The sequence below is a fragment of the Ixodes scapularis genome, unplaced genomic scaffold (assembly GCF_016920785.2).
Source record: "Ixodes scapularis isolate PalLabHiFi unplaced genomic scaffold, ASM1692078v2 PGA_scaffold10__122_contigs__length_95168666, whole genome shotgun sequence".
Classification (NCBI taxonomy): Eukaryota; Metazoa; Arthropoda; class Arachnida; order Ixodida; family Ixodidae; genus Ixodes; species Ixodes scapularis.
Genome location: NW_024609836.1, coordinates 69302188 through 69326945, shown reverse-complemented (window position 1 = coordinate 69326945; position 24758 = coordinate 69302188). Strand labels below are relative to the sequence as shown.

The following is a 24758-nucleotide window of genomic DNA, read 5'->3' as shown; positions in this document are numbered from 1 at the left end:
GCTCGGTGGTCTTCCACTATAGCCTTCCACTATTGTCTTTCAGGATCGCGACCAGGGCTACGGCACTGGTCGCGATCCTGGTGGCTGGAGCTAGACGTACCTGCAAAAAGTGCGAGCAAACGCGAGTGTCGCTGTCGTCGCGGCGTCAAGGATCGGCGGCCGGCGACGTGACATTTTTATGACGTCCTCAGGCAGAAATTGAGGGACACCTTTTTAACACACGGTAGACGCGCCAGTCAGAGGGCGCGTTACAGGCACCATGCGTAGCTCCAAGTGTTATTAAGGCTTCATACTCTTCAAAATTTCAACTCGAGGCGAGCAAAAGAAAAGAAAAATATATGAGCGAAAAAGCTGTGCATTGGCGTATACTGTGCGGCACCCTATGTGCCGCTCGCAGCTGTTGTGTGGTTACGTAAAGCCATCTGGCGACGCCTTACACTTCCAGCCGCAAAGTGTCGTAATTCGATTCTCTTGCAGACGTGGCTGTAAAAAAAGGTATTCTAAAAACGCACCCGAGATATATGGCTAGAGTTACTCGAGCCAAAACTGTACCGAGAGCACAAGTCCGGACCAATCTTTCGAAATGCATTTTGAACACAGATGGAGTTGCTATATTGTTGTACCGGGCGTTCCTGAAAAAAAGTATACTCGTGTTTTTTTTTTGTTTTTTTTTTCGGTCCGGGTAAATAAATTATGCATGATGAATCGCATAAACTCAAACTCCGAAAGTTTGAAAAGATGACGTTACCTGGGTTAAAAGATAGTTGAGAAAGACGACATTTCTCGATGATTCGTCGTTCACTTTACCTTATTGTCAGAGCAAAAACACATTGTGGACTCATGTGGGATTTATATTGGCGAAAAACACTTGGCAGCCAAGAAGGGAATGTTGTTTTCTTTCTTGCTGACAAGTGTTTATTGTTTTCACTGAAATCAATGGTAGAGGCACCCACAATGCCCTTTGTTGTTTTCACAACATGGGGCTTAGGTGGACGGAGCCTCTCAGAAAAATTTCGTCTATCTCAATTGTGTTTTGATTCGGGTAACGTCATGTTTTCAAGCTGTCACGTTCCGTCCCTACCACTATAGCGTCACAATCTAACGGAGTTTCAGCTCTCTGCGATGCGTAATATATTTAGGTGGGCCGCAGAACACAGTTCTCTTTTCTCATGAACGGCCGGTACTCCCTTGACACTTCGCAAAGTTTTCTTCAGAAGCGAGAAACAATTTATGTACATCATAGTTTTTACTGATATTCCAGGAACACTAACTGGGGAAGGATTACAAAGAGTGTCGAAATGTAGCTCACTTCCTACATACCTTCCTCGATTTCCTTTATATGGAGAATAGAAAAGAAAAAAAAAAAGCGAACTGATCAGAACTACGACTTCTCAACTCCAACACGAAGCGTCCAATCCTTGGACAAGAAGTTGCGAGACAAATAAATACCCCGTGCACATCGACTTCTTGGTTGACAGCCTTTCAAGTGGGCGTGAATGTACTCGGTTTATCTCAAGCTTCCTACCAAGACACTTTGTTCCAAACGTCTCATGTGAACGTTGCGACTCTCCAGCTTGGTAGGAAGGGAATGTTTTTACTTGGAAATGCCCGCACCACAGCGTCTAGGGCAGGTATGAGCCCTGTTTTTAACCGATTGGAATAGCAGACACCTGCAAACGAACTGGTAGTTAAACGTCGCTAGGAACTCTAGCCGACACAGGTCGCTGCAGTCAGTGAAAAACAAAAATGCAAGGAATCGCGCCTTAGGTACACGTCGCGTCTACTTGCAGGGACCTTTGGCTCACTAGTTTAGAATCCTGCTTACAGGGCATCGTTTGTAAAACCATCCCATCTTTTTTTTTTTTCCTGCGGTGGGCGTAAAATTACTATAGGGAGCTACTGTGGTACCTTGAAGGAGTCCCCCACCGGTGTGTTTACCGCGTTCTCAAATGTGGCCACTCGATTTCAGCTCGATGACGTCATACAGGTGTTATGGAGTTGCCTGTCGCGATCCTGGCGGTGACACAGCCGCCGAGGGAGATGTGGCGAACGCCTGTCCTGCTGCAGGTTCCTCTTCAGCTTGACAGTCCATGAAAGCTTCAGCATGCCAGGAGCTGGCACCCCTTGACGACAGCGACGCTCGTGTTCGCTCGTGTTTGCCCGTACTACATTTTAGAGCGCAGCTCTTAGGCGCCCGTTGCCGGGTTTCGCGGCGTCGGCGTCGCCGTCGGCGTAACCGCGCCAAATTTAGCGAGAAAATTGGCGTCAAGTGGCCTCAACATCAATTCGATTCCCCGCTGAATTTAGCGGGGAAAATGACGTCTCATGACTTTTTGTGGAAACTTATACGGCCAACGACCAGGATCGCGACATCCGACACGCTGATTCCTGTGACGTCATTTGTTTCCGCTTTCAGGGATGGAAGCAGCATTTGACTTTTTGTAGCAGCAAAATGTCGGTTTGGAGCAGCCACTGACGCTTTTGGAGCAGATATGCCGTGGGTTTGCTCATCGCATGAAGCTGAACGAGTCATTGCTATTTCTAAATGGAACAGAGAGCCTTCTTTTTAGAAATACGCCTAAGGCCAAAGCAAGTTCCGTTTACAAGTAGTATTACAAAAAAACATTGTTGTAAAATGAAGCAAAGAGTGACATTTCAGTTGAAATAAAGCATCTCCCCCTTCCCGCGTTTACGCTCGATAACTCATTTTGCCTGCAAATATCATTCCCGCCAAATGCCAGCAAAAAAAAAGAAAATCAGCATAACCGTTAACTTTGTCAACAAAAAAATACGCCCCCCCCCCCTCAAGTTCTCCGAATTTACCAAGCTCACGATTCCTATATCATAAATCGCGGAAAGGATCACCCAGAAATATGATGAAAACTTATACAGTGGCGGTTTAAAATGTGGCCCTGCGGTTTAGCGGTGTTGCAGCCTGAGTTCAGTCGAAGTTCGCTGCCCTTTCGATTGACTGCGGCACGAATATTACTTTGACTATACCGTATTTATTCAAAGATCCACGGTTTTTCTTCCTTTTTTGGCCAGTTTCTTCTCTTTTTTTTTTTTTTTAATGAGAGGTTAACCTACAATTAAGACGAAAGAAGGTAAACCTGAAACAGTACTGAGCCTCATTTCCGAGCCTATCGCGCTGACCCAGGCGCCCCCTCCTGGTCAGCCGCTGCTCCTAGCACTCCGGTGCAAAGCGGTGAAGCTCGACGCGCGCGCGCTGGTGTGAGGCGGTGAAGGTGATGCGATCGGGCACAAGTGCCACGGTCACGGTGTAAGATGTGTACTCTTTAGGTGAGGACTCTGCCCAAGGCGGAGCTACCAGATAAAGTCCTCTCACGAGCGCATGGGCGAGCCCAACAGCCCGCGGCGAACTAGTGTCGCTCACTGACAAAACGACGCCAACTGTGAAAACACACACACACACACACACACACACTCACACGCACACACACACACACACACACACGCACACGCACACACAGAGAGAGAGAGAAAGAAAATATCTTGTTATGGCATCTCTCGTGCAGTTGTCGCTGATCCTTGAGCAAGGAGCTCGTGCTCGTCTGATGCCATGGCAACGCACGCGCTCGTGAGAGGACTTTATCTAGTCGATCGCGTCTCATTGGTCCTCGCGCAAGTGCCCTACTATATTTTACACCATGGCCACGGTAAATTGTGTAGCCACGGCACGGAGGCGTGTGGCAGACTTGATAATCAAGTGACCTCATCGGGAGTAAAATGCCCTCGCTCTGTCTTATTACGGTAGCCGCCACCCTACTATTGGGTATATTTTTCTCGCGACTTCTAGCTCCTGACATCGCCGACGTCGTCTGGAAATTCGGACGATGACGGGGCGAGTTCGGTTGACCACCAGTCTGTACTTCACCTTAGTCAATGAGCAGACGACACCAGCCAATGGAACCCATCAAACAGCGTCAAAAGTGCAACATCATGACATTCGTCATCTCACTCGGCGAGTTCTTAGTAAACCGATCAAACGCAGCGAATGCTCCGCGAGTTAGGCTTTTAGTGTGTTGGGGGTTGTGTGTATTCCAGCCTTCGATCGTGCTCTTACCAGTGGCGTAGTCAGGGGGAGAGCCTAATGGGGCTTCAGCCCCCCCCCCCCCCTCCCCCCTTGAAATCCAGTCGACCCAATAATATACACATGCATTTTGACGCCTCCTCCCCCTTGTGCACCCCAAGTTATGAACATCACAACCACCTCAGCGTTCCCGCCCCTCTCTCTCTCTCCCCCCAAAAAATTCCTGGCCATACGCCACTGGCTTACATAAGATTAAATAAACTACGACGATTAGATGATTAGAGACGCTGTGGAATACATATTTGTACCATTTTCCTATTCTTCTACGCCTCTAAATATTAGAATCAACCACTGAAAATGGAGAGGTTCTGGGTTCGATACTCGGACCAGGCGGATTTTTTCGGTCGCGCACCAGTCACCTAGCAGTTTTTGGAGATTTGTGCTTGTCTTTTGTCCCACTTGTTCCCCTTCTTCAGGAATTATTTTCGCCAATAATAATTTTTTTTATTATTATCCGAAACGATTGAAATCGATGCCTGGACATTACCTTAAAACTTTTAAACTTGGAGACTCAGTATGTAAGAAAAGAAAAAAAAATCCAAAAGTCGAATTTGAAGTTGCCGCGCGATTCACGCTAGAGCAGTGACGTCAAAGATTGAGTCGTCCTGCAACTCAAGTTTCTCTCACGCCTCCGAGCCGTCCCGACCCGAAGTGTCTTGTTCGCCGGCGTCCCGCGATCAAACGCCCTTCTCTATGCCGGTCGCCTATTGCTTTGAGCAGACGACGCTTCACTTTCGAGTTAGAAGTTCTTTTAGGGCCCTTTCAGCGATCTCAAATTCTTTAAAACCGTGTGATGTCGAAGAGAACGCGCTGTGGACTTTTGTGAGCGACGTGAGGGGCCACGTCGTGCCGCTCCTGCGTGAAAGGCTGTCCCGGCGGAGTCACAACCGAAAGTACGGTACTCAGACACCAAACCCAGTTGCTCTGAGCGTTTACCGATTTCCCTTTTTGAAATTTGAGAGGTCATCGGCACCTGAAAAAGATAACTTCTTCCGATTCCCCGACTCACCGATCATCGTCAGTGCTTCATGCGCCGAGCGCCGGCTTGTTTTCCGAGGGAGGATAAAAAGCTAGGAGGCGACATCACTCCGGAATCATTTTTCCCGTATTTCAAAGAGAATGGCCGTAGCGCGTTCGCAATAACGTAAAAAGCATGTTTTACGAATGCCGTTATTAAATATTATAGAAATGTCGCTTACAAAGCTTCTAAATTTCATAATCGATTACGTTACAAATAAAAAGAAGCGAAGAGGTGAAAAAAAGAAGCGAAGAACGCAAAAAAAAAAAAAATGAAAAGGCGCTTGCGAGCGTAAAACTTTTTTCTGCGCTGTTTTTTTTTTTTTTGCATCGTTTTAGACAAAAAAAAAAAAAAAAAACTTACGACCTGGGGTGTCAGTGCCCCTTTTAGCTCATCTCGGCGCAGGTGTGGTGCAATTCTTAGCTAAGATGGAATTTTGGCGCAAGATGTAGCAGACTTTGGTTCATAGGGCAAATGCCGCAGCACTTCCATCACCGCACTTTAGGTTCTTTCGGCGCATGCGCGGTAGATGAAGCTAAACAGACCAGTCAAAGACCAGTTCAGTCACCGCAGTGCTATTATACCGACCCCCCCAAAGCCAGCTGTGCAACAAGAACCACTCAAACCGCAATTATCTTCCTAAACTAGTCTTACTGACTGGAATTCTCTTCCTGAAATAGTTGTACTCGAAACTAATCAAGCTAAATTCGGTGATCTTTACAAAGATTTTCTAGTGTTTTTCATTAATCAAAAGGCTTATTGTATATCACTTGTTTTACTTGTTTCTTGGCCTGTATAATGCCTCGTGCTCACCATCAAAGGGGTACTCCAGCGACTCTTTATGATCGCTGATTTGCCTCAAAATTGGCTCAACAGACCGATTGAAACGGCTGTACTAGTCCCCCAAGTATTGTGTGAAAGGAAAAGAAAATCGCAAAGCATTGAATTTCCGAATTTCGTCTTTATCGTATTTCCCAAACCGGCAATACTGAAGTGTGACGACAGAAATGGTACACCGTCGGCAGTGAAGCACGCAGGGGTTCCCCCAGGAATTTACATAAAAGGGGGGGGGGGGGGGGGGGGGGGAGATTGAGATTAGAGTCGTTGCGAATTAAGGTGGACCGGTGCCTTCGGAAAAACAAGGGGGCTGTGTAAGGAAATCACTGGAAGCACGCTCCCTACTGATTACAAGACGTTGGATGGTGATAACGAATGCTCGGAAACACAAAAAAACCAGGCGGATTTTTTTGGTCACGCACCAATCACCTAGCTGTATTTGGAGATCTGTTTGTCCTTTGTCCCTCTTGTTCCCCTTCTCCAGGGAATACTTTCATCATTCTTGTCCAGCTCGCTTGCACCTTTGCATTTAATTGCATTATAAATTTATAATCAAGACATACTTTGTTTAAGACTACCAGCGCGACCTATAAGTCTGCACCATTTCTGATATCACACCACTGTAGAGCGCGCGGAAATTTGAATGTTGGTTACGGCATCTTCATTTACGTTTTCCCCAACAGCTATTTTGAATTTCGAGACAATACGAATAAGTAGCATACCATGAAGAAGAAAGTCCGGGTATTCAGGAAATGCAATTTGTTTGGGTAGCTCAAAAAGCGGCTGGAAGGCCCCTTAACAAAAAAACTTTCAGCCTTTCCACTGTGGTCAAGAGGGAAGACCAGCGAAGCTGTGCTATGGTGGGAATGAAGTAACGGCCGGCCGTAAGTCGGCAAGCCAGGGTGGAAAGGCTGGAAAGGTGGCGCCATCTATAAGCGACGGCGGCAATTGGAGAGCACTCTATACCCGTTCTCACCTCAAGAAAAAAAGCAAGTTTTGCGCATTGTTCATACGCGGCACGAAGTAGTTCTTACGAGATTTGGTTGTCGGAGGAAAAAGCGATGCTTTTGGCGTTTGGAACGTGTACGTCTTGATAAGACAACATAAAACTAATCTACAAATCACCTACCTATATCTCAATTCTTTACATAAAGGAGGAAATCAGTAATGCTCTGCGAGAAGCCGGACTTTTTTTACTATGGTTCTTGAGGTGAAAACAGGTATAGTTGGGCACAAACGCTATCATTCCACAGGGGTAAAATTCCGGTTTCGTCCGCAAATCTAAAAATTCGTATTGTAGCATAAATATGGGCCAAACAATTTTTTACAAACATTTTTGTTTGAATTAGGTAGAAAAGAATTTTTACTCCAGGTGCAGCGTTTCTTTGTCAGAACTGCTATTTGTCAACCCTCTGTTAATGTACAAGACCTCCCTCCACCCATGTCATGCACTTCAGTGAAGTGCCTTTAGGATTACTGAACTGACAGCTCAGTCAATATACCAAACCAACACAAGCATCAAGCGGCGTTTCGTGGACTTTTTTGTTTTTTATTATTATTATTTACAAGGTGGGTCTCGGACGACACACAAGCTCCACCGGGGCACAGCACGGGAGCGCGACATCTTGACCAGCGGCGGCGTACAGAAGCAGTTCCCCAAAGTCCACTCCTGCAACCGACAAAATGGACCATCGGCCAAAAGCCACCACCGGTCACCAACGCGATCGACGCTTTCGGGCACTCCCGGCTTCCTCGCAAGTCGCGCCCGGAGAACCCTTCAACAGCTCGACGGAAACAACTTGGCCCGCCGCGCGACAGCAGTCCACAGACGGGGAGGTACAAGAGACGAGGTTGAACTCTTTTTCGTCGTGCATGGTGGACGCCCCCTCCGAGGGGACAAAAACACGCGGACCGGAAACCACTGGACAACGGTTGCCAACCGCCATCCTCCTCCCCCTCCTCCTATCGGGGAAACGGAGAAGCAAGCAATGGTTGGCAGGGGGTGTGAGGCTGCTAGTGCTGCAACCACAGCGAGACAAAAACGTAACCAGAGAGCAACGGGGCCTTCCAACCGCCCCCCACGGGCGGCTTAGGTGTCGGCTCCCTTGGCGAGCTTGTACTCGTCGCCCAGGATGGTCGCAATTTCGCCCTGCATGAAGGCCCAGGGCACCGACGAGCCGACGAGGGGACACTTCTCGCCGCTCGGACAGTAGACCTCGCTCCCGCTCGACGCGCCCTGACTCTTGATGCTGTCCCTCGAGCAAGGGAAGCAAAACTTGTGCTGGCCCACGGACGGACACTGCACGAAGTGGGTGTCTTCGAGCCGCTCTTGACACAGCGTGCACTTGAGGGTGGCGGCGGCGGCGGCAGACGAACTTTCGCCCGCGGATGACGAAGATGACGTGGGCGCCGATATGGCGCCCGTGTCGGCATCCGGCGCGCTGGCGACGCCAGCGCCGCTCACTGCCCCTGGCGGCGGCGGCGCGTGGCGCGACGTCTTCTTGTGCCCGGTGGCGGAGACGGGCGGAGACTGCCTCGGCCTGGTGGATGACGTCGGCGCCGAGTCGGCCGGTGACACCCCGTTGCGGGGCGAAGACGGCGTCATGGCTTCGGTGACGGCGACCAGAGTCATCGGACCGCCATTGTGTTGTTGGAGGGACGCGGCGGCGCCGGCGGGGCCGCCGGTGCCTCCGCTGTCGGGCGACTGCGCTGACCGTGTGCCCAGCGGAGACAGCGAGTTGGCCGTCGAACTGGGAGCGGTGCAGACGCTGGGGTAACCTGCGCAGAAGATTAGGAAGATGTATAGCGACGGGCTTCATCATTCGAGACCGCGACAGACTCTGTCCGTGATGAAAATGCACTGCTCGATCATTAAAGTCGTAATTATTGCGAAGTCGAGACCGAAGCAGAAAAGAAAGCAAACTCGAGGGAAACTGTTTTAAAGCAGACTCGCGTTCTAAAGGAAGCAAACCCAGATTGCTCTGTTGTCTGAAGGCGCGGCTTCGGAGAGACGCGGAAGGCAGCAGAGCTACGTCGCCTGCCAAACAGCTGTGAACTAACCGTGCACCTTCGTTTGCGTTGTCGAGTGTCAACAAGTCCTGAGTCACGCCACACGACGCTCACTGACCCCAGCCTTTGTCCTTTATGACGGTTCCTCGTGACTGTTTATGACGGTTTCTCTCGCAACTTGTTTGATAAAACACGTCGTAATAAAAAAAAAAAAAAAATCTATACGTTGTTAAGCACGTGCCCTTGGCGGCGCTGCACGGAAACTCCCGAGATAAAGTGGGTACATACACATAACACATTCGCGCGCGCACGGGTAGAGTACTTATCACCGGGGCAGGCAGGAACGATGAAGTCACGTCGCGACAAGAACGACGCAGAAATAAGAACGGCTGACCACAAAAATCGCTTTCCTTATCTGATCCATTCTCTCATTTCGGCTGGAGTCAAGGCCGGTTCGCACATTTCCGTTCCAGTCAAGGCCGTAGACCAGTATCACTTAAAGACCAAAAAGGCCTGGGCATGACGTCATCCTTAGTGGGTCTCCGCCTCGCCCCAAGCGACAAACAGGCTACAGTCTGACGGGAGTAGTCGCAAAGAAGCAGACGCGTCCTAGCGTCGCGCAGCCTGTTTGCCGCTCGGGGCGGGTCGGAGACCCACAAACGGTGACGTCACTCCTGGGCCTCGTCTTCTAAGGGCTACTGGTTGCACTCGCTCGTAGCCACCCACGGCGATAGAACAAACACTCTGGTGCCATGTATATGGCAGACCTGGAGCACCCCTTATCTGCGTACATATATTTATAGTATTTTTTTTTTTGTACCCACCATTTTTTGATTGTGGGCTCGAAACAATTAAACGCAGCGCACGCGCACCTGCCACCAATCTCCGCAGGAAGCGTCCCGCCATTACATTGTAAACGCTACCCATGGTCACAGGTGGAATCCTCTCTACAATCGAGGCTCTCTCTAATCGTAAGCGCGGTTACAAGCGGGCTCTACGCACTCCCAATGTAAAAAGCAGCCTTCGTGCGCGAACATCCCCTTCAACCACGTGACACGACCAACGAGGTTTTGTTTATCCCATCCTTGCCACACCGGGGGACGTTGTTTTATTGGGCCGTCCCAATCGAGACGTCCCCTTATCGGGTTTAATTGGGCTCTTTCCTTTCTTGTCGGCGCACTGCTTCAGAATGGAAACATCCTTTGTTGTGGCGAGAGCAACACCTTCCATATAAAAAATCGTGTTATGGGTGCGCTGAGTAAAGTAGTTCTTACAATATTTGGTTGTAGAAGGAAGAAACGATGCTTTTGATGCGCCTACTTGTATCTTAACGCATGAAGGGGCAAATTAATAACCTTCTGCAATCGACGACGAGTATGCCTAGCAAGGCCGTGGTGTAGGAGGTCCTACGTCACCTCTTGGAGGCCGGAGAGCGGGACACAGGTTGGATAGGAGTGCTGCGCCAACGCCCAGTTAAGATTCGTTTTTGTTTTGTTTTTTTTTCTTTTGCCAGGTTGAGTTGCACGGGGTTTGCACGAACGCTGATACAGCACTCGCGTACAACTGCGACCCACTCTCTGGCCTCCGAGAGATGACGTAGCACCACAGGCACTGCGGCCTTGCTTTCTAGGTATTGGGGAGAGTTCGTTCCTCGATCGAGAAACCGGGCGGCAGCGAAACGTACGCGCCAGGGTGGAGAATCAAAATTAACGTTAAATATATCGTGATTTAGATCAGATCAGTTTTACTGCGATGATTTAAATCACCCCCCCAAACAGAAATCTCCCAAAATATATAATTTTTAATTATAGTTTTTTTATCATTTAATTTTTTTTCTTATGTGGTTTTTTTTTTCTGTTTACATTAAATAATTGTCGGGCAAGGAAGATTTCTATAGGCTGAACACAAGCAAACAGACAAACCGGGCAAATCGGAGCGCTAAGCTTGATTTCTGCCTTCCAGTTCGTTCGAAATTTTCGTATCGTCCTACTGCCACAAAATCAGAAGTGGAAGCTCCTACCGTCACCGACCATAGAAGAGGAATATCCTATTGCCGTCGAGTCAAAACGCAGAAAATATTTTTATTAAAACAAAAACAAAACGCGAAGTCATTTTTGTTTTAGCATGGCGGGGACTAGAATAAAAAAAAAAGTTAAGTAAACTGTACTTTACATTTACAGTAACTCTTCCGCATTGTTCTCAGTGACAACACGAATTATTCATGATCGATCCATCAGCCATGTTGACCATTACGATTTTTTTCCACCCTCGTACGCGCTAACCCAGGTGCACAAACGAGCACGCAAGAGCCCACTTGACCCCTGTCCTTTACGAGTCTTGTGGGGCAAAAACAAACAAAAATACGACCCATCCGAGGAGCTAGGACACCATTTCGTACTCTCCCGACAAAACACAAAAAAAAAAAAAAAAAACTTACAAAAGAAAAAAAAAATGCGGAAGATGATACTGTGAATTAGAATTAGGCCTGTATGCAACTGCAGCCTCGGAAATACAGTTCCGCCTTTCGATGTCGTATTTCACCCTTCAAAAACCATTCACGGAGCCCCGAGCTAAGGTGATAAATAGGGAGTTGTAGTAGATCGTTTTTCTCCTCCGCTACGGTATCCCCGAAGAAAACGCCGCAACTGCGCATGCGCGTCACCAGCCTTCGCCGCATAGTTCAAGGTCTTGCGGCAGATTACGGAGCGCTATCCGGGTGCTTAGCGGGCTGCGGAAACGGTCTACTACAATTCCCTAATAAAGCCTTATCTTGGCCAGCGTAAATGCGCTGATGCTACGCAATGCACGGGGCCGTTTTTCCCAGCGTCTTGACGTTGCCGCTCCAGCGACACGGACCTCCCCGCATTGAGACGCGGCAACCCGAATCGCTGCCTTCGTCATCGCCAAAAATAAGACTGTAGTATTATCGCACGACTTAGGTGAAACAATTTTACGATCACCACTATTTCGTAAAATAAATATCTAGAAAAAAAAAAAGACGCTAATGTTGTGTTTGCGCTGGCCGTGCCGCGCAATGTACGCGTTCGCAAAAACACTTATGTTGCGTGTATGTTTATAGACAACGGGATGTTGGTCGGCCCCCCCCGGTGGTCGTCCGGTGTCTCTACCGTAGACGATAAATTTAGCCACTGCGGTACGACCGCTAGTTCGGGGTCTTTAACGCGCGTCACTCGACACACGACCAGACGTCAGTACGACGCTCACCCAAATCGAAACTGGCAGAAATGGAAAATTCGAACAGCCACCGATCCGCCTTAGTCATTCAACAACGAACGAAGACAGCCCACAGGGCGGCGGCGGCGGAGCCACGCAAACAGAGACTCTAGCAGCTGCCGTCCTCTTATCCGCTCTCTACCTTAAATCCACTCACTCACTCATTCAATCACTCACTCACTCAATCAATCACTCACTCCCCCCTCCCACACACACACACACACACACCAAAAAAAAAAAGGAAGAAGAGCAGTGCGTCACGCAAGTTTGGTAAACAACGAAAAGAATGAGAAAGCCCAACGACGACGGCAGAGTTGAGAGAGAGCTAAAACAATAACAAAAACGCGGAAAGGTCACCGGTCGCGAACAGTGCGAGTGATTACAAAACAAAAGAAGGCAACAACATGAATCCGCGCGAAGCAAAATCCCGAGTCGCTCGCCAAGCGAGCACGCACTACACCCGCAGGGAAAAGAAAAGAACAAAGACCTTAGCGTAGCTCTAGCGCCCTGACCAAGCGACAGTCGTATCGCCTTTCAAGGGCCTTCCAGTCGCCCGGCAACAGGAACGTGGACTCCGTCCCCCACTACGTACGCCGACGAAGGGGGCGCGTTCGATCGTCCGACTTCGACGAACCCGCCATCGTGACCACGTGACACTGACGGCAGCTCGCCCTGACGTCAAGCGACGATGCGAGGAGCCATTATCGAAGCCTCGTCACGCTTTCCCAGTGCACTTTCCCGACTCCTGGGTGATCATCCGTCGGGTGCATGCAGTGTTGGAACTTGGAAGTAACGAAGTTACTGGTAACGCGTTAGATTTCTCGGCAACGTATACTAACGTGCTTGTTACCGCCTGAAATGACGAACGAATGAAGCGATTTCGTTACTAGTTTACGGTATCGTCTATCAAATTACGCCACTCGTTGCCTTCGATTAAAATTATTAACGTTTTCGGTCCCTCCAAATGGCAAACGGGCCATCCGGACCTCGCTTCATTCCATAAATTAAAAAAAAAAAAAAAAAAAAAAAAAAAAAAAGCACATATTATGAAATCGCTCAACAGTTTAGTCGCTGTCCGAGTTGGCATCTGCCCCTTATCGCTGCCAAATAATAATTAACTCCAAATTAACGTAACGTTATGTAACTGTATTTCGTTACATTTACAAGCCGGTAACGAATCTGAGCAACGCGATATCTTTTGACGAACTAACGCGTAACTCTATTTCGTCACTTATTTTCGATAGCGGGCACAATACTGGGTGTGGGGTGTCTTCATGTACAATCGTGGACACTGTTAGCTATAACACGGCAGCGGCGGCCGCCCCGTACCTTCAGCGCCCCATAGCAGGCGCCGTCCGAAACTCCGCGCATGCGCCGTGTGGCGGACTCGCTCTTCCCGCCTGCGAGCACACTCTCGCTTTGACGTCTGCTAGGCACAGAACAGACGACCACCGCGTAAGAGGTGCCCACGGTTGATTCCCTGACTCCGCTGGTTAAGGATAATCATCGCTACTAAATGTAACATCACGGTAGATTAAATTTTTTTATGAGACAAACTTGCAGTTATAATCCGTTTCACTTTAGGTCTAAGCGATGCGGACGCTACGAGACGATATGACCCACCAAGCAGCGACAAAAGCACTTTTTGCACGTTATTCGGTCCCCCGGTGATGCACTCCGTGACGTTGCACCTTTGCCGCTATTTGATTGGCTCTGTCGTTTTGAAGCGTACGCTGCGGTCGGACTTAAAGTGAAACGAAGTATAACAGTCTATTTCTGTGTTACACCTGCTGCGCTCATACTGGTTTGCGAACGCATATTGGTAAAAATGCTGTTTCTAAAAAAAAAAAAAAAAAAAAAAAAAGAAAAAAAAAATAAAAAAAAACCTTAAACAGGGGTTACGCCCTAATGACTCTGGAATCTGCCCCAAGACAAATCGCCGGTTGAAAATGAGTTTGAGACCAGTTCGCTATGGCGAGGGTACCAGACGAGCAGCACTGTAGCATCGCCTGCTCTGCGCCTAGCAGACGGCAAAGCGAGGGTGCGCTCGCAAACGGGAAGAGCGAGTCCGCCACACGGCGCATGTGCGGAGTTTCTGACGGCGCCTGCTATGGGGCGGTGGGGTACGGGACGGCCGCCGCTGCCGTGTTATAGCTAACAGTGTCCACGATAGTACGCTTCGCTTACGATGAGGATAAATTGACCCTTGTGCTCGCAACAAATTTCGTTCGTGTTTTCTTCTTTTCGTGTGCATATTGTTTTGATGTGCGAGGAAGAGCGTCTTTTGGCACTGCCTTCACTACGGCGGCATTTTGTTACCGGCCATGTCTTCGCACTAGGAAGTTTCCGTGTATCGTCTTTCCTACTCCGCTACGCTCTCCGCAATGAAGACGCCGTTAGTGCGCATGCGTGCCGCTGGCCTTGACTGCAGAGTTCCGGATCTCCTTAAAGGCTTGCGGAGTGTGTTGCGAGCGCGTGATGCCGGCGTCGGGTACTACGAAGCAATGACATCACCCTAAACTAGGGTGTATTAGAAGGGGGGGAGCTGTGAAAAGCGCCGCCCTCTCCCGTAGGGCGGTGTGGTCCCTCCGCTCGTGGACGCCACTAGGGGCAAATTCGGCTCTGTACATTAGGGGCGCCTAGAGTTCCTGTATATGCTACCTACGGTAGCAGAGTTGCGCATTCAGCCTCGGCGCGTGGCCGTAGCGCCGGCTTTCCCGCACGAGCTGGATGCTTTGCTCCTCACGTGACTAAATTTGGCGAATAGCGGCGCCGCGCGCGCCGCCGCGCATGGAAAACAGGAGAGGAGGAAAAGGAGGCGGAAAGCAGGGAAACATACGCCGGGGCAAGAGAAACGTCGGCGGAGCAACCGTAAAGGTGGCTTTCTTGCACGCCACCGGATGCTTTGCTCCCCACGTGATGGATCTCGGCGAATAGCGGCGTGGCGGCGCGGGGAAAACAAATGCGCAACTCTGGCTCCCGTAGGGAGCCTATTCGCGTCTCCAGCTCGACGCTCGCCCTCCCGCGGCGGAAACGGGAAGCGCTCTAGTGAGGGTCCCCCGATTCTCCTGCTCAGCGGGCATGGCGGAACTGCTCGCGATCATGGCTCGCGAAATGTCGTTTCCGTATGAAAACAACACTCTTCACTGTCCCAAGGTAGTGCTGCAGCCGGTATGGGATTGTACCTTAGTGGAGAGTTTTAGTATTGCGCATAGAAGCAAATGCAAGCGGTGTGCGTTTGCGTTAGAGTTGCGTGCCCCACGTTGTGCGTGCGCCTCATCGCCATGCGCCATCCAAGACCGCGATTTCGGGCTCCGCGCACGCGCAGTGTGGAACGCGCAAAGCTAATGCAAACACAGGGCTTGAGTTCGCTCGTATACGCAATATTAAAACTCACTACTGCTTCACCGGCTTCCAACGCCAACGAAACGTGCTGCAGTGAGCAGACGTGCAAGCAGGTATGCGTTCCTTCGAACTGGAAAGGCTGAGATTGGCAAAACGACGGCGGGCAAATACAAAAGTAAATAAATGTTATGAAAAAACTAGTACTTAAAAAAAAAAGTTTTTTTAACTTTTGGGCATTCGACTTTGGACGTTTCGCTGTTTGTCAAAAGTGGCGACTTTGATAGCACTCTATACTTGAACCACAATTAATGTAATTTTACATGGATTTCTCACATTAGCTAGAATGTTTTCATTGATTTTAGACTATTTTTATTTTATTTGTAATTAAAGTGCAGCAATTGGAACCACTGATGATAATTAGCACAGTTTTCATTGTCATATTTCTTCGCGCGTTTAAAATTAGATCATAAGCAACAAATTATATTAGAGCTTGGAGAATTACTCTTTTAAATATGTGAATTTTAATATTATTAATACAAATCGCGGCAATGTATTCCTCTAATTAATGCCAAGATCACGAGAATACTCTTTTTAACCATAATAGTCTCTCCAGAAAGATATAATTTTGTTTTCTTTTTGGCATATGAAAAACTGACATAGTTATCAAGATAGACAAACAGTTAAACGCTGGATGTAATATGAAGTCCTACGCGTCACGCCGGTGCTATAAAAACACACACACACACTTCAGCTGTCTGACTCGGATTCCGTCTTGGGTTGTTGCAGTGAGAGCAGTGTTTATTACTTTATGCGTTTCGTGGACATATTGTAAAAATTGAAATTATTCACTTATTCTTGTGCTGGGATAATTTTCATTATTTCCTATGACAATTATCTGAGCGAGAAAAAGGCAGCGAGAACGCACAGATATCAGCACTGATTTTTTCAACAACTACGAATATCAGCCTGGATCGAACAGTATGTCACAAAATAAAGTTTCAGCGAACAACTTTTCTAAGTAAATAATTCATGAAAGAATCCGAAATTAAGACCTCTGTCGAGAAATTAAATCCAAAATTCGAGGTAAGTTTCGGTTTCGCTCCAGAATTAAAACGCGCATCCTTCCGTAATTAATACGCTAAACACCGTTCTTGTTTTCGGGTTAAAGAGGTGACCTGCGCTCATAAAACATTAGCTTCCTCGTAATACCAGAAACAATTTACGTCGCTCAGTGAAGCCAGCACACTAGACAGGCTCAACAGCGGCACGCATCTCTGACCCTCACTAAACCCGCCATCTTGGAAAATCAGTGGCGCCACCTATAGTTAGTTGGAGTCGCGAATACAGGAACTCTAGAGTAGCGCCGTACGCGGTCGAGTTGCTCCGTGGTAAGGTGTGCTAAAACACCTTATCCGGGGCCCCTGACGACAGGTGGGTACATCTGTGCACCGGCTTGCGCTAATAGAATAAAAACCGCTACAATTGCCCCCCCCCCCCCCCCCCAAAAAAAAAAAAAAATAAATAAATAACGGTGCGACGTTGACAGCATTTACGAAATACTCCAAATGTTAGGTAACCAAAAGCTGTAAAAACACACAAGCAAAAGCAGCCGCCGCGCTTTCGCTCGCCACCGGCAGCGCCGCATATTCCCCTCGTGATGAACTTGCGAAGTAAGAATGAGCCGGGATGACCTTGAAGGATTTGGGTAGCGCGGCGCAGGTATTTTATGTTTCTGGATGAGGCTGAAAAGTATGAATGTATAATTGTAAGAGATTGTTGGAAGAGGAGAGTTTCAAGGGGCTGAGTGCATTTACTGAGCCAGGAAAGGTGACATCGACCAGAAAAAAATTACTGAAACATGAGGCGCAACTGCGAATGTGGGGTGCGCGTTCGGGGTTTGGGTCAAAGCTCCCGCGCAGCCGAATCCGCAGTTTTTACCGTCCACTTCGTCGTGGCCGCGGCCAAAATCAAAAGAAAGATTGAGTGCGTTCTGAATTTCGCCGTGCCCACAACGCAACGCGCGTTGCCCTTTAAGTTACGAAGAGTCGCAAACTTCAACTCTAGAGTATCCTTACCCAGAAATTGTTAAGTGGAGAGTATTTGTTAAGTTCATGGCGCCCGCTAGAGGAACATTTGTGGCTAGTGGTTGGTCACAAGAGCTGTCGGTCATCGTGCCCAAGGTCACTAACACAGCCTCAGCCAATGATGCGCCCTTATTTTCGCCCTTTTCTTACCAATGATTGACCAAACTCTCTACGTATACGGCTCTGCACCGCCCCCCTCCAAGGCGCCACCATGCGGCACCCGCGCGCACCGGGACCCAGCCTCGGCCTTCGCTTCGCACACCGCCTCTTCTGAACACCTTAAGGCCCGTACACACTCTTGCAACCGAGTACGACCGAGAGAGACGAGACCGGTTTTGAAGCCTTTTGCGACTTCTTAGGGCCAGATGCGATGCAGCGGAGCTGGTCCTAAGAGATCGCAAGATGCTTAAAAACCGGTCTGGTCTCTCTGCGTCTTACTCAGTCGCAAGAGTGTGAACGGGCCTTTACATAAACAAAATGATATCAAGACATTTTAGTCGGGTAGTTATCACGAAACTACGCCCCCCCCCCCCCCCCAGGTCACGTGACACTCTCACGGTGGGGTATTTGTTCAGAAGGCTCGTCACCTGTATGCGGTCTTCGCTAGGTGAAACAGAGTATAGCTTTGAAAACTTGGTGCGTCATTTTCGTTTTAACGAGCATAGTGACGTCAAAAAGCCAACGCAACTGAAGGGGTCCATTGATATCTGGAGGTTGTTAAAATAGAAGTGCGTGTTTGAAGTTCCGGCAGCCGGCACAACATCCCAAAGGGTAATAAATGGAAAACGAAGAAATAAAATATCCACGTGGTGTTTATATACTGGGTGTTTAAAAAGCATTAAATGTTTTTCTCACCACACACACACACACACACACACACACACACACACACACACACACACACACACACACACACAATAAAAAAAAAGTTATCGCTTTACGTTTAGTTTCCACCTAAATATATCCAGCACTTGACGCTATCTAAATCCAAAAAAATTATCAGCGTCTTTTTTTTTTTTGAGTTTTTAAGGGCATATTTGGCGCGTTCCCAGTAGCGTACGTCATTCCTCTCCCTGTCATCGGGGTCTCCGTTCGCCGCCATTTCCTCAATAAAAAATTACGAAAATCGCTTACAAATATGTTAATGAAATAACGGTAAGTTGTGGAACTTTGAAAAGTATTCCCGACCGCTAGCGCTGCATTTAGGCGGAGAATGAGCGGTCGGCGATGCGTAATTTATTTTGGCGGTGAGAGAAAAAAAAAACAAGGAAAAAAACAGGACTTCCTTTTTTCGAAGGTTCCTGGTATATATACCAACTGTCAAGTCAGATCACGTATATGGTTAGCATCCCCTCATTGGTTGCTTTCAACCACCCAAAATTAACGCTAAAAATGCAATTTTCTTGCGGGCAAAATATTTAACGTCGAGCCGGCTGCCAGCAATAAGCCTGGCTTTCACGCGACGTTACAACTTGTTCTTGTGGAGAAAGGGAGAAAGACATATTTGGTGGTGCGAAATGCGTGCAGCAGAAGACGTGCTGAGCAGCAAGGTTCTTCACAATGGCCGCAGATATGCCGCATATAAAAGCCAGGGGCGAATTTAGGGGAAAGAAGGGGGGGGGGGGGGGGGGGGGAGGGCTTGCTCCACCTCACCTATAGGTCCTACCAAGGTTAACTTTTTTTAAATAAAAAAAAAAAATGGATATACACCACCCGAAAGATTAGTGTTTGGTGACAAAGCAAATACTGGGTCAAAAAAAAAAAAAAAAATTCTGGGCAACGTATTTGACGCCAGAAGGTCACTGACTTCTGATTGGCTTTCATTGGAAGGACAGGGGGTAGACCTCAATGCTAGATGCTTTAAAATAATACTTCAACGAAATTTGAAATATACCCGTCGTGTTAAAAATATCTTGATTATGATGCACAATATCCGTAAATAACAGTAACACGTTTGTATTTTGAGCCTGGTGGCTATATTTTTTGTTATAAACGGCCCACTCTAGCAAGCGCTGGGAGAAGGCCCAGCTTAGAGCACGTGACTTCCGACGCAATCGTGACGTAGTTCGTCTCGGGACGAGCAAAGCTACGGCGAGGCTGACGTCGAGAAGGTGGCCTAGTCGTTCCAGCCACCGAAGCGGCTGCTTTTGTACGAATTTTGAGTGACGGGTTAACCTTCTAGAATATTGTAGAGGGACGATAGCGACTTCTGGACACACAAAAGAGATTCACGGGGAGAGGGGAGTTCCTCCTGCCTCTCTTCTCTCGTGGTGGCCGGAGGCGAGACAGTTACCGTCACTACCTGTCAATGTTCCTAGACGGGCATTACAGACTAGGCTTTAGCGACATCCACCAGGTGCTCTTTGCTAATCGTTTAACTTGTTTTCAAATTCCTTTTCGTGTCTTTTTTTAACGTGATATTGGATTGTCCGATGTGATGCTGTTCCTTTGAACACGTATAGACAAAAAAAAGCAGCGCCGACATTTTGTTGTAGTATCCCTTTAAAAACTGCCTACAATTTACTTTTTTTTTTTTCTTTTTTCGATCAGCCAATAAGGGTTTTGCGTTCTGAGATCATCGCAACCCCTGTACAAGAAGCAGACAACTTGCGCCCCGCATTGAAACAGTTACAGAAGAGCGAGTTTCAGACCTGCCAGGGCAAGCAGCAAAGGGAGCCCGTGCCAAACACAGGACAGATTGCAACCTGGGTGACAGTCGATCGAATGCTTCACACGCGATCTTCGAAAAGTTGTGGTTAGCCGATAGGGTCTCTCGTTTATACGACTCTTCTCAACCCCGAACGACTCTCGCTCACGCGCCCCGTGACGAAAGACGGCCTCTGAAACGTCGGATGACCCTGGCGTGACGCCAAGCGCCGACGTCATCGCGCCACAAAACGCGGCGCGGCGACCACCGCCACAGCAAGCGAGCGAGCGCACGAGCCAACGCTGCGATCGAAGCTACAACGGGCGGTGACGTTGCCGCTGTAGTAGGCTTGTACCAAAAATAACAATAAAAAGAAACCGACGATAACACGGTGTTGGCGCAGCGCTTGGCTCTTCGTAAGTGGGACCGTAAGCACTTGCTCGGCGCTCGCTTATCTCGAGCAGCCCAGCGAGACGACAACGCGCCCGAGACGGCCATTGGTGGCAAAAATAAATCGTGCCTACGCGAGCCGAAGACCTCGCCATCCTCCTTCCGGCCCAACGGTTATCAGCCGTGAGATACCCAAGGTCTCGACGCGGGCCAACTCGGCAAACGACGCCACTGACGCCGTTTTTGCGGCGGCGGCGGCGGCGACGCCCGGCCGCCGCGCCGGCTCGCGGAAGAAAGCCGGCGGACTTCCGATCAATACCGCCGAGGACAGCACCTCTCCGCGCGCGCGCGCGGTCCGCTACCGGCTTCCCCTCGGACTCGAGGTGCAGAATGGACCGTTCCTCCGGCGCGTCGACGTCACTAAAGGGAACTCTGCCCGAGCGCCGCTGACGTAACTGCCCCGGCCGTCCGCCCGTCCGCTCCAACCTCCTCGAAACAGCCGACGCTACTGACGCTACTCCCCGACCGAAAAGAACGAAGAGCGACGGCACGCGCGCTGGCACAAACACGCATACTCGTTTAAAGCACAAAGACCGCAAAATAAAGGACGAGAGGGGAGGGAGGGGACTCAATCTGCACGGACACGTCCGCGTCGTCGAAGTGACGCGCGTTGGAATGACGCTATCGCGTCAAAACGCGTAAAAAGAGGATTTTTTTTTTTTCGATCACGCACCGGGTAGTGGTCGGCGGGTGTTCTGACCTGGAGCGTTCTTGAGGGAGGTGGCGGCGTCGAACGAGTACACCCGTCCCACCATGGCATGTTCCTTCTTGTAGCGCACGTCGAACGGCACCCCCATCACGGCCGTCGGCAGGGACTCGCCTCTTGTGAGCGGCGGTCGGACGGGCGGAGCGCCGGTCTCGTCCAAAGTCGCGGCCCGTTTGGGCGGCTCCGTGGGCCCGGCGTCGTCTTCGTCGCGCTCGCGCTTGCAGGCCAAACTGGCCGCCTGTGCCCGCGGATCAGCCGCCGCGGCGGCACGCATCCGCTGGCTGTACTCGAGCATGGCGCTGCGCCGCTCAAATCTGTCCATGACCGGGCCGAGCGGTCCCTGCGGCGGCGGAGGCGGCGGCGCGGCGCGGTGAACGTCGGGCGGCGCCCCGTTCAGTCCCTTGAAGACCGGGCGCGTGTCCGGGAATCCGTGGGCCCGTTTCATCTGCCGTGCGGTCTCGAGCACCACCTCGATCCGATCGGCGCCCTCGTAGTTCACGCAGCCGCGACACACGGGCTCCGAGAAGTCGTGCAGCATCGCCCACGGCATTCGCGGCAGGTCGCACAGGTAGCAGTGCTGCCGGTGAGCCCGAGACATGAGTGTCGACATCTTGACCATGGGGCGCAACGCTCGGCCCCAGGGTGTCCCGTGAATCACACCGTAGCGGCCGCAACACCACACGCATGCACAACAACACCCGACGACGACGTTGGGAATAATACACAGACAAAAAAAAATAACGCCGCCCCGCACGGGAAAATAAAAGCGGCAGCAAAACAACACGCGTACACACACACACCACACAGTTCCTTGGCGCTGCAAAATGGAGCCCGCGCCAGCCGGGAACTTGTGCGCACGCGCGGCGTTTTCCCCCCTTCCCGCCGTCGGCTGCAAGCGAACCCTGGGAGGGCGGCACGCACGCCGGCCTGCTCACGTCACCGCTTCAGCTGAGACGACGTCACGAACACGCACCTCGCACGCTCCTGGCCTTCCTACCTCCCCTCGAGACATTCCCGAATGCGCTCGTCCGTCCGCGGTCGTGGAGGGAGGGGAAAAGGGACGGCACCAGCGGCACGCCGGCAGCAGCAGCAGTCGACGCTGCCGAGGCCAAGCCGGCCAAGCGCACTGCTGGTGTGCTTCATTAAACCAATAAAACAAATATGCCGCCAAACGTACCGCGAACACCGACGAGGATAGCGCGCGCGTAGAAAAGAAAATAGGAAGAAAAAAAGAACGTAAGTATGAAACAGAGGAGAGGCAGCCGTCGCGTAAACAAGCCAATCGAAGCGCGGCACGAGAGAAACGTAGCCGTGCGTGAGTCAGAACCGTATGTTTACGTGTTCTCGATCGCTCCCTTCACCCGCGTCGTGCTTCCTCCGTAGGATTCCTGCCTCGCCGCGTCGGGCTGCGTGCTCGCGCTCTTTGTTGGGTTCATTTTCCCGGGCAGGGCGCGCCCATTCCGTCGCTCCGAGGGGTGCTCGGTGACATGAACTCGCGCACGCGCGCTCGCCGCCTGCCCAGGCTCCCGATTTAGCTCCTCCAACGCCGCCGCGAGGGAGGCGAACTACGGCCGTTGGTAGCGCTCAGCGGTACGGCGGCACGGTCCACTCGTACACCCCTTGGTCGACTTGATTCGACGTCGTTTGCCCGTTTGCCGCGTTTCTTCGCCCACGGGTCAGTGCAACACGACCCGAAATTACGAAAGCCCGTGCGACAGCATTTCTGACGTCATCAGGCTGAGACCGAGCACGTACGCCGATTGGACACGATTTGTACGTCAGCGTTCGGTTGGACCTCGTGTCCAATCAACGCGTCCGAAGGACGCTCGGCGTCGGGCTCGGGCCCAATTGCTGACTTGGTGCCATCCGAGTGTGATGACGTCACGTGGACGGTGAAGGTAGGGGTGGTTGTTTCACAGGCTGTTGATAACCCCGGCGAAACAAATCACCCAGAGTGATTGGTTCAAAGACGACGAACACTGTGCCGATGCAGTTTTGGCGCTGATTGATTGTTCGTCTCCATCAACCAAAAGGGTCTAACGTAGCCTGAGGTGCTGATATCCGAATGTCATGATGATGTCACGACTTCCGAACCTCCGTGTTGGAAGGAGTTTAGCGCTGAATCACGTGACGAGGGCTTCCTTTCCTTTTCTTTATAAGTGTTTGACGTGACAACTACGTCACGGTGGCGTTGAGCCAATTCTGCCGGACACCGCCCGGTGTTTCCGGGCGCGGTCGGCGGCGGCGGCGGCGTTTCCCGACGTAATGACGTAATCGTCGGATCGTCCGATGACGCCCGTTTCCTGCTTTGTTCCAGGCGTGCCTTGTTCTCGATCGTGCACGCCCGCCGCCCTGTTGCGACACGCCACGGGCCCCGAGGGGCAGCGTTGCGTGGCACCGACGACTGCATCACCTCGTCTGCTTCCACGGAAGGCGTATCTGCTCGCTGCGGTGCGGATAAAAAGCTGGCGGTGCTCCTGGCCGAGATTGCTTCCCGGTGAACGGGACGCATACAAAGAAGTGCTCGGAAACAAGGAAATGCAGTGTTCCCCTCCGTGCTGGTTTTAGCAGACGAGCCCCGGCGGCGAATTGATCAGGAAACTACGAAGTCGGTCTGTCGCCAGCTCGGTGTGCGCAATGTCTAGCTAAAGAAAAGGGCACGGATCTCTCGCGACCTTGCGACGTCTACTCGGAATGAAGATTTCTATTCGTAACTTTTTGCTTCCTCTTCTTTCTTTTTCTTTTGAGTGAGCCACGTTTAAGTTGTGCGTCCCGCCACTCTGTATAAAGTCATCGGACGAAATAGAGCAGGACACATGGTTCAGCAATACACTTTGTTGGGCCCGCTTCAGACGGGGCAACTTTTCCAGCAATTTCGGGGTTGCTGGCGGTTTGCTCCCTAGCTTTCCCTAGATTGACACGAATTGCTGAGATGGAGTCCGGCTTGAAACGGACGAGCAACTCGGAGACGTTTGAAGCGGCTGCAGCCAATCAGGAATGCGATATTTTCACGTGACACCCCCGTGGTGGTAATGATGACAACTAAAGAGTTGGTTCTGATTTGAAATGGATGGTTTTTGGAAATAAACTATTTCAAAAAGATGAGTTAGTATTCTCAGCGCAATTTAAAGATATAAAAACATGTTTTTAGGATATAACTGCGTCTAAATACTGCAAGAAAAATCAGATTGAATGATGATGATGGCAAGTCGTAGCAATTCGGTTGCTGCGTGTGATCGCGGGCGGTCCGTGTTGCTGGTGTTGCGACGTGAAGTTGCTGGACGTAATTGCCCCGTCTAAAGCGGGCCTTAGCGCAC

The 24758-nt window shown here is 50.3% G+C and overlaps 1 protein-coding gene across 2 annotated transcripts; it reads right to left on the bottom strand.

Annotated features, from left to right (window-relative positions):
• Window positions 1–7494: 7494 nt before the first annotated feature.
• LOC120837683 (interferon regulatory factor 2-binding protein 1) lies at window positions 7495–23091 on the bottom strand. Of its 2 annotated transcripts, none has more exons than XM_040207220.3 (2): window positions 21436–23091; window positions 7495–8744 (listed from the first exon to the last, which is right to left on the bottom strand). In XM_040207220.3, the coding sequence occupies exons 1-2, from the start codon at window positions 22058–22060 to the stop codon at window positions 8056–8058; spliced, it is 1314 nt and encodes a 437-aa protein (XP_040063154.2). In that variant the 5' UTR covers window positions 22061–23091; the 3' UTR covers window positions 7495–8055. The 2 variants fall into 2 exon arrangements, with proteins under 2 accessions (XP_040063154.2, XP_040063153.2); XM_040207219.3 differs by having other exon boundaries at window positions 21409–22935.
• Between the last annotated feature and the right edge of the window lie 1667 nt (window positions 23092–24758).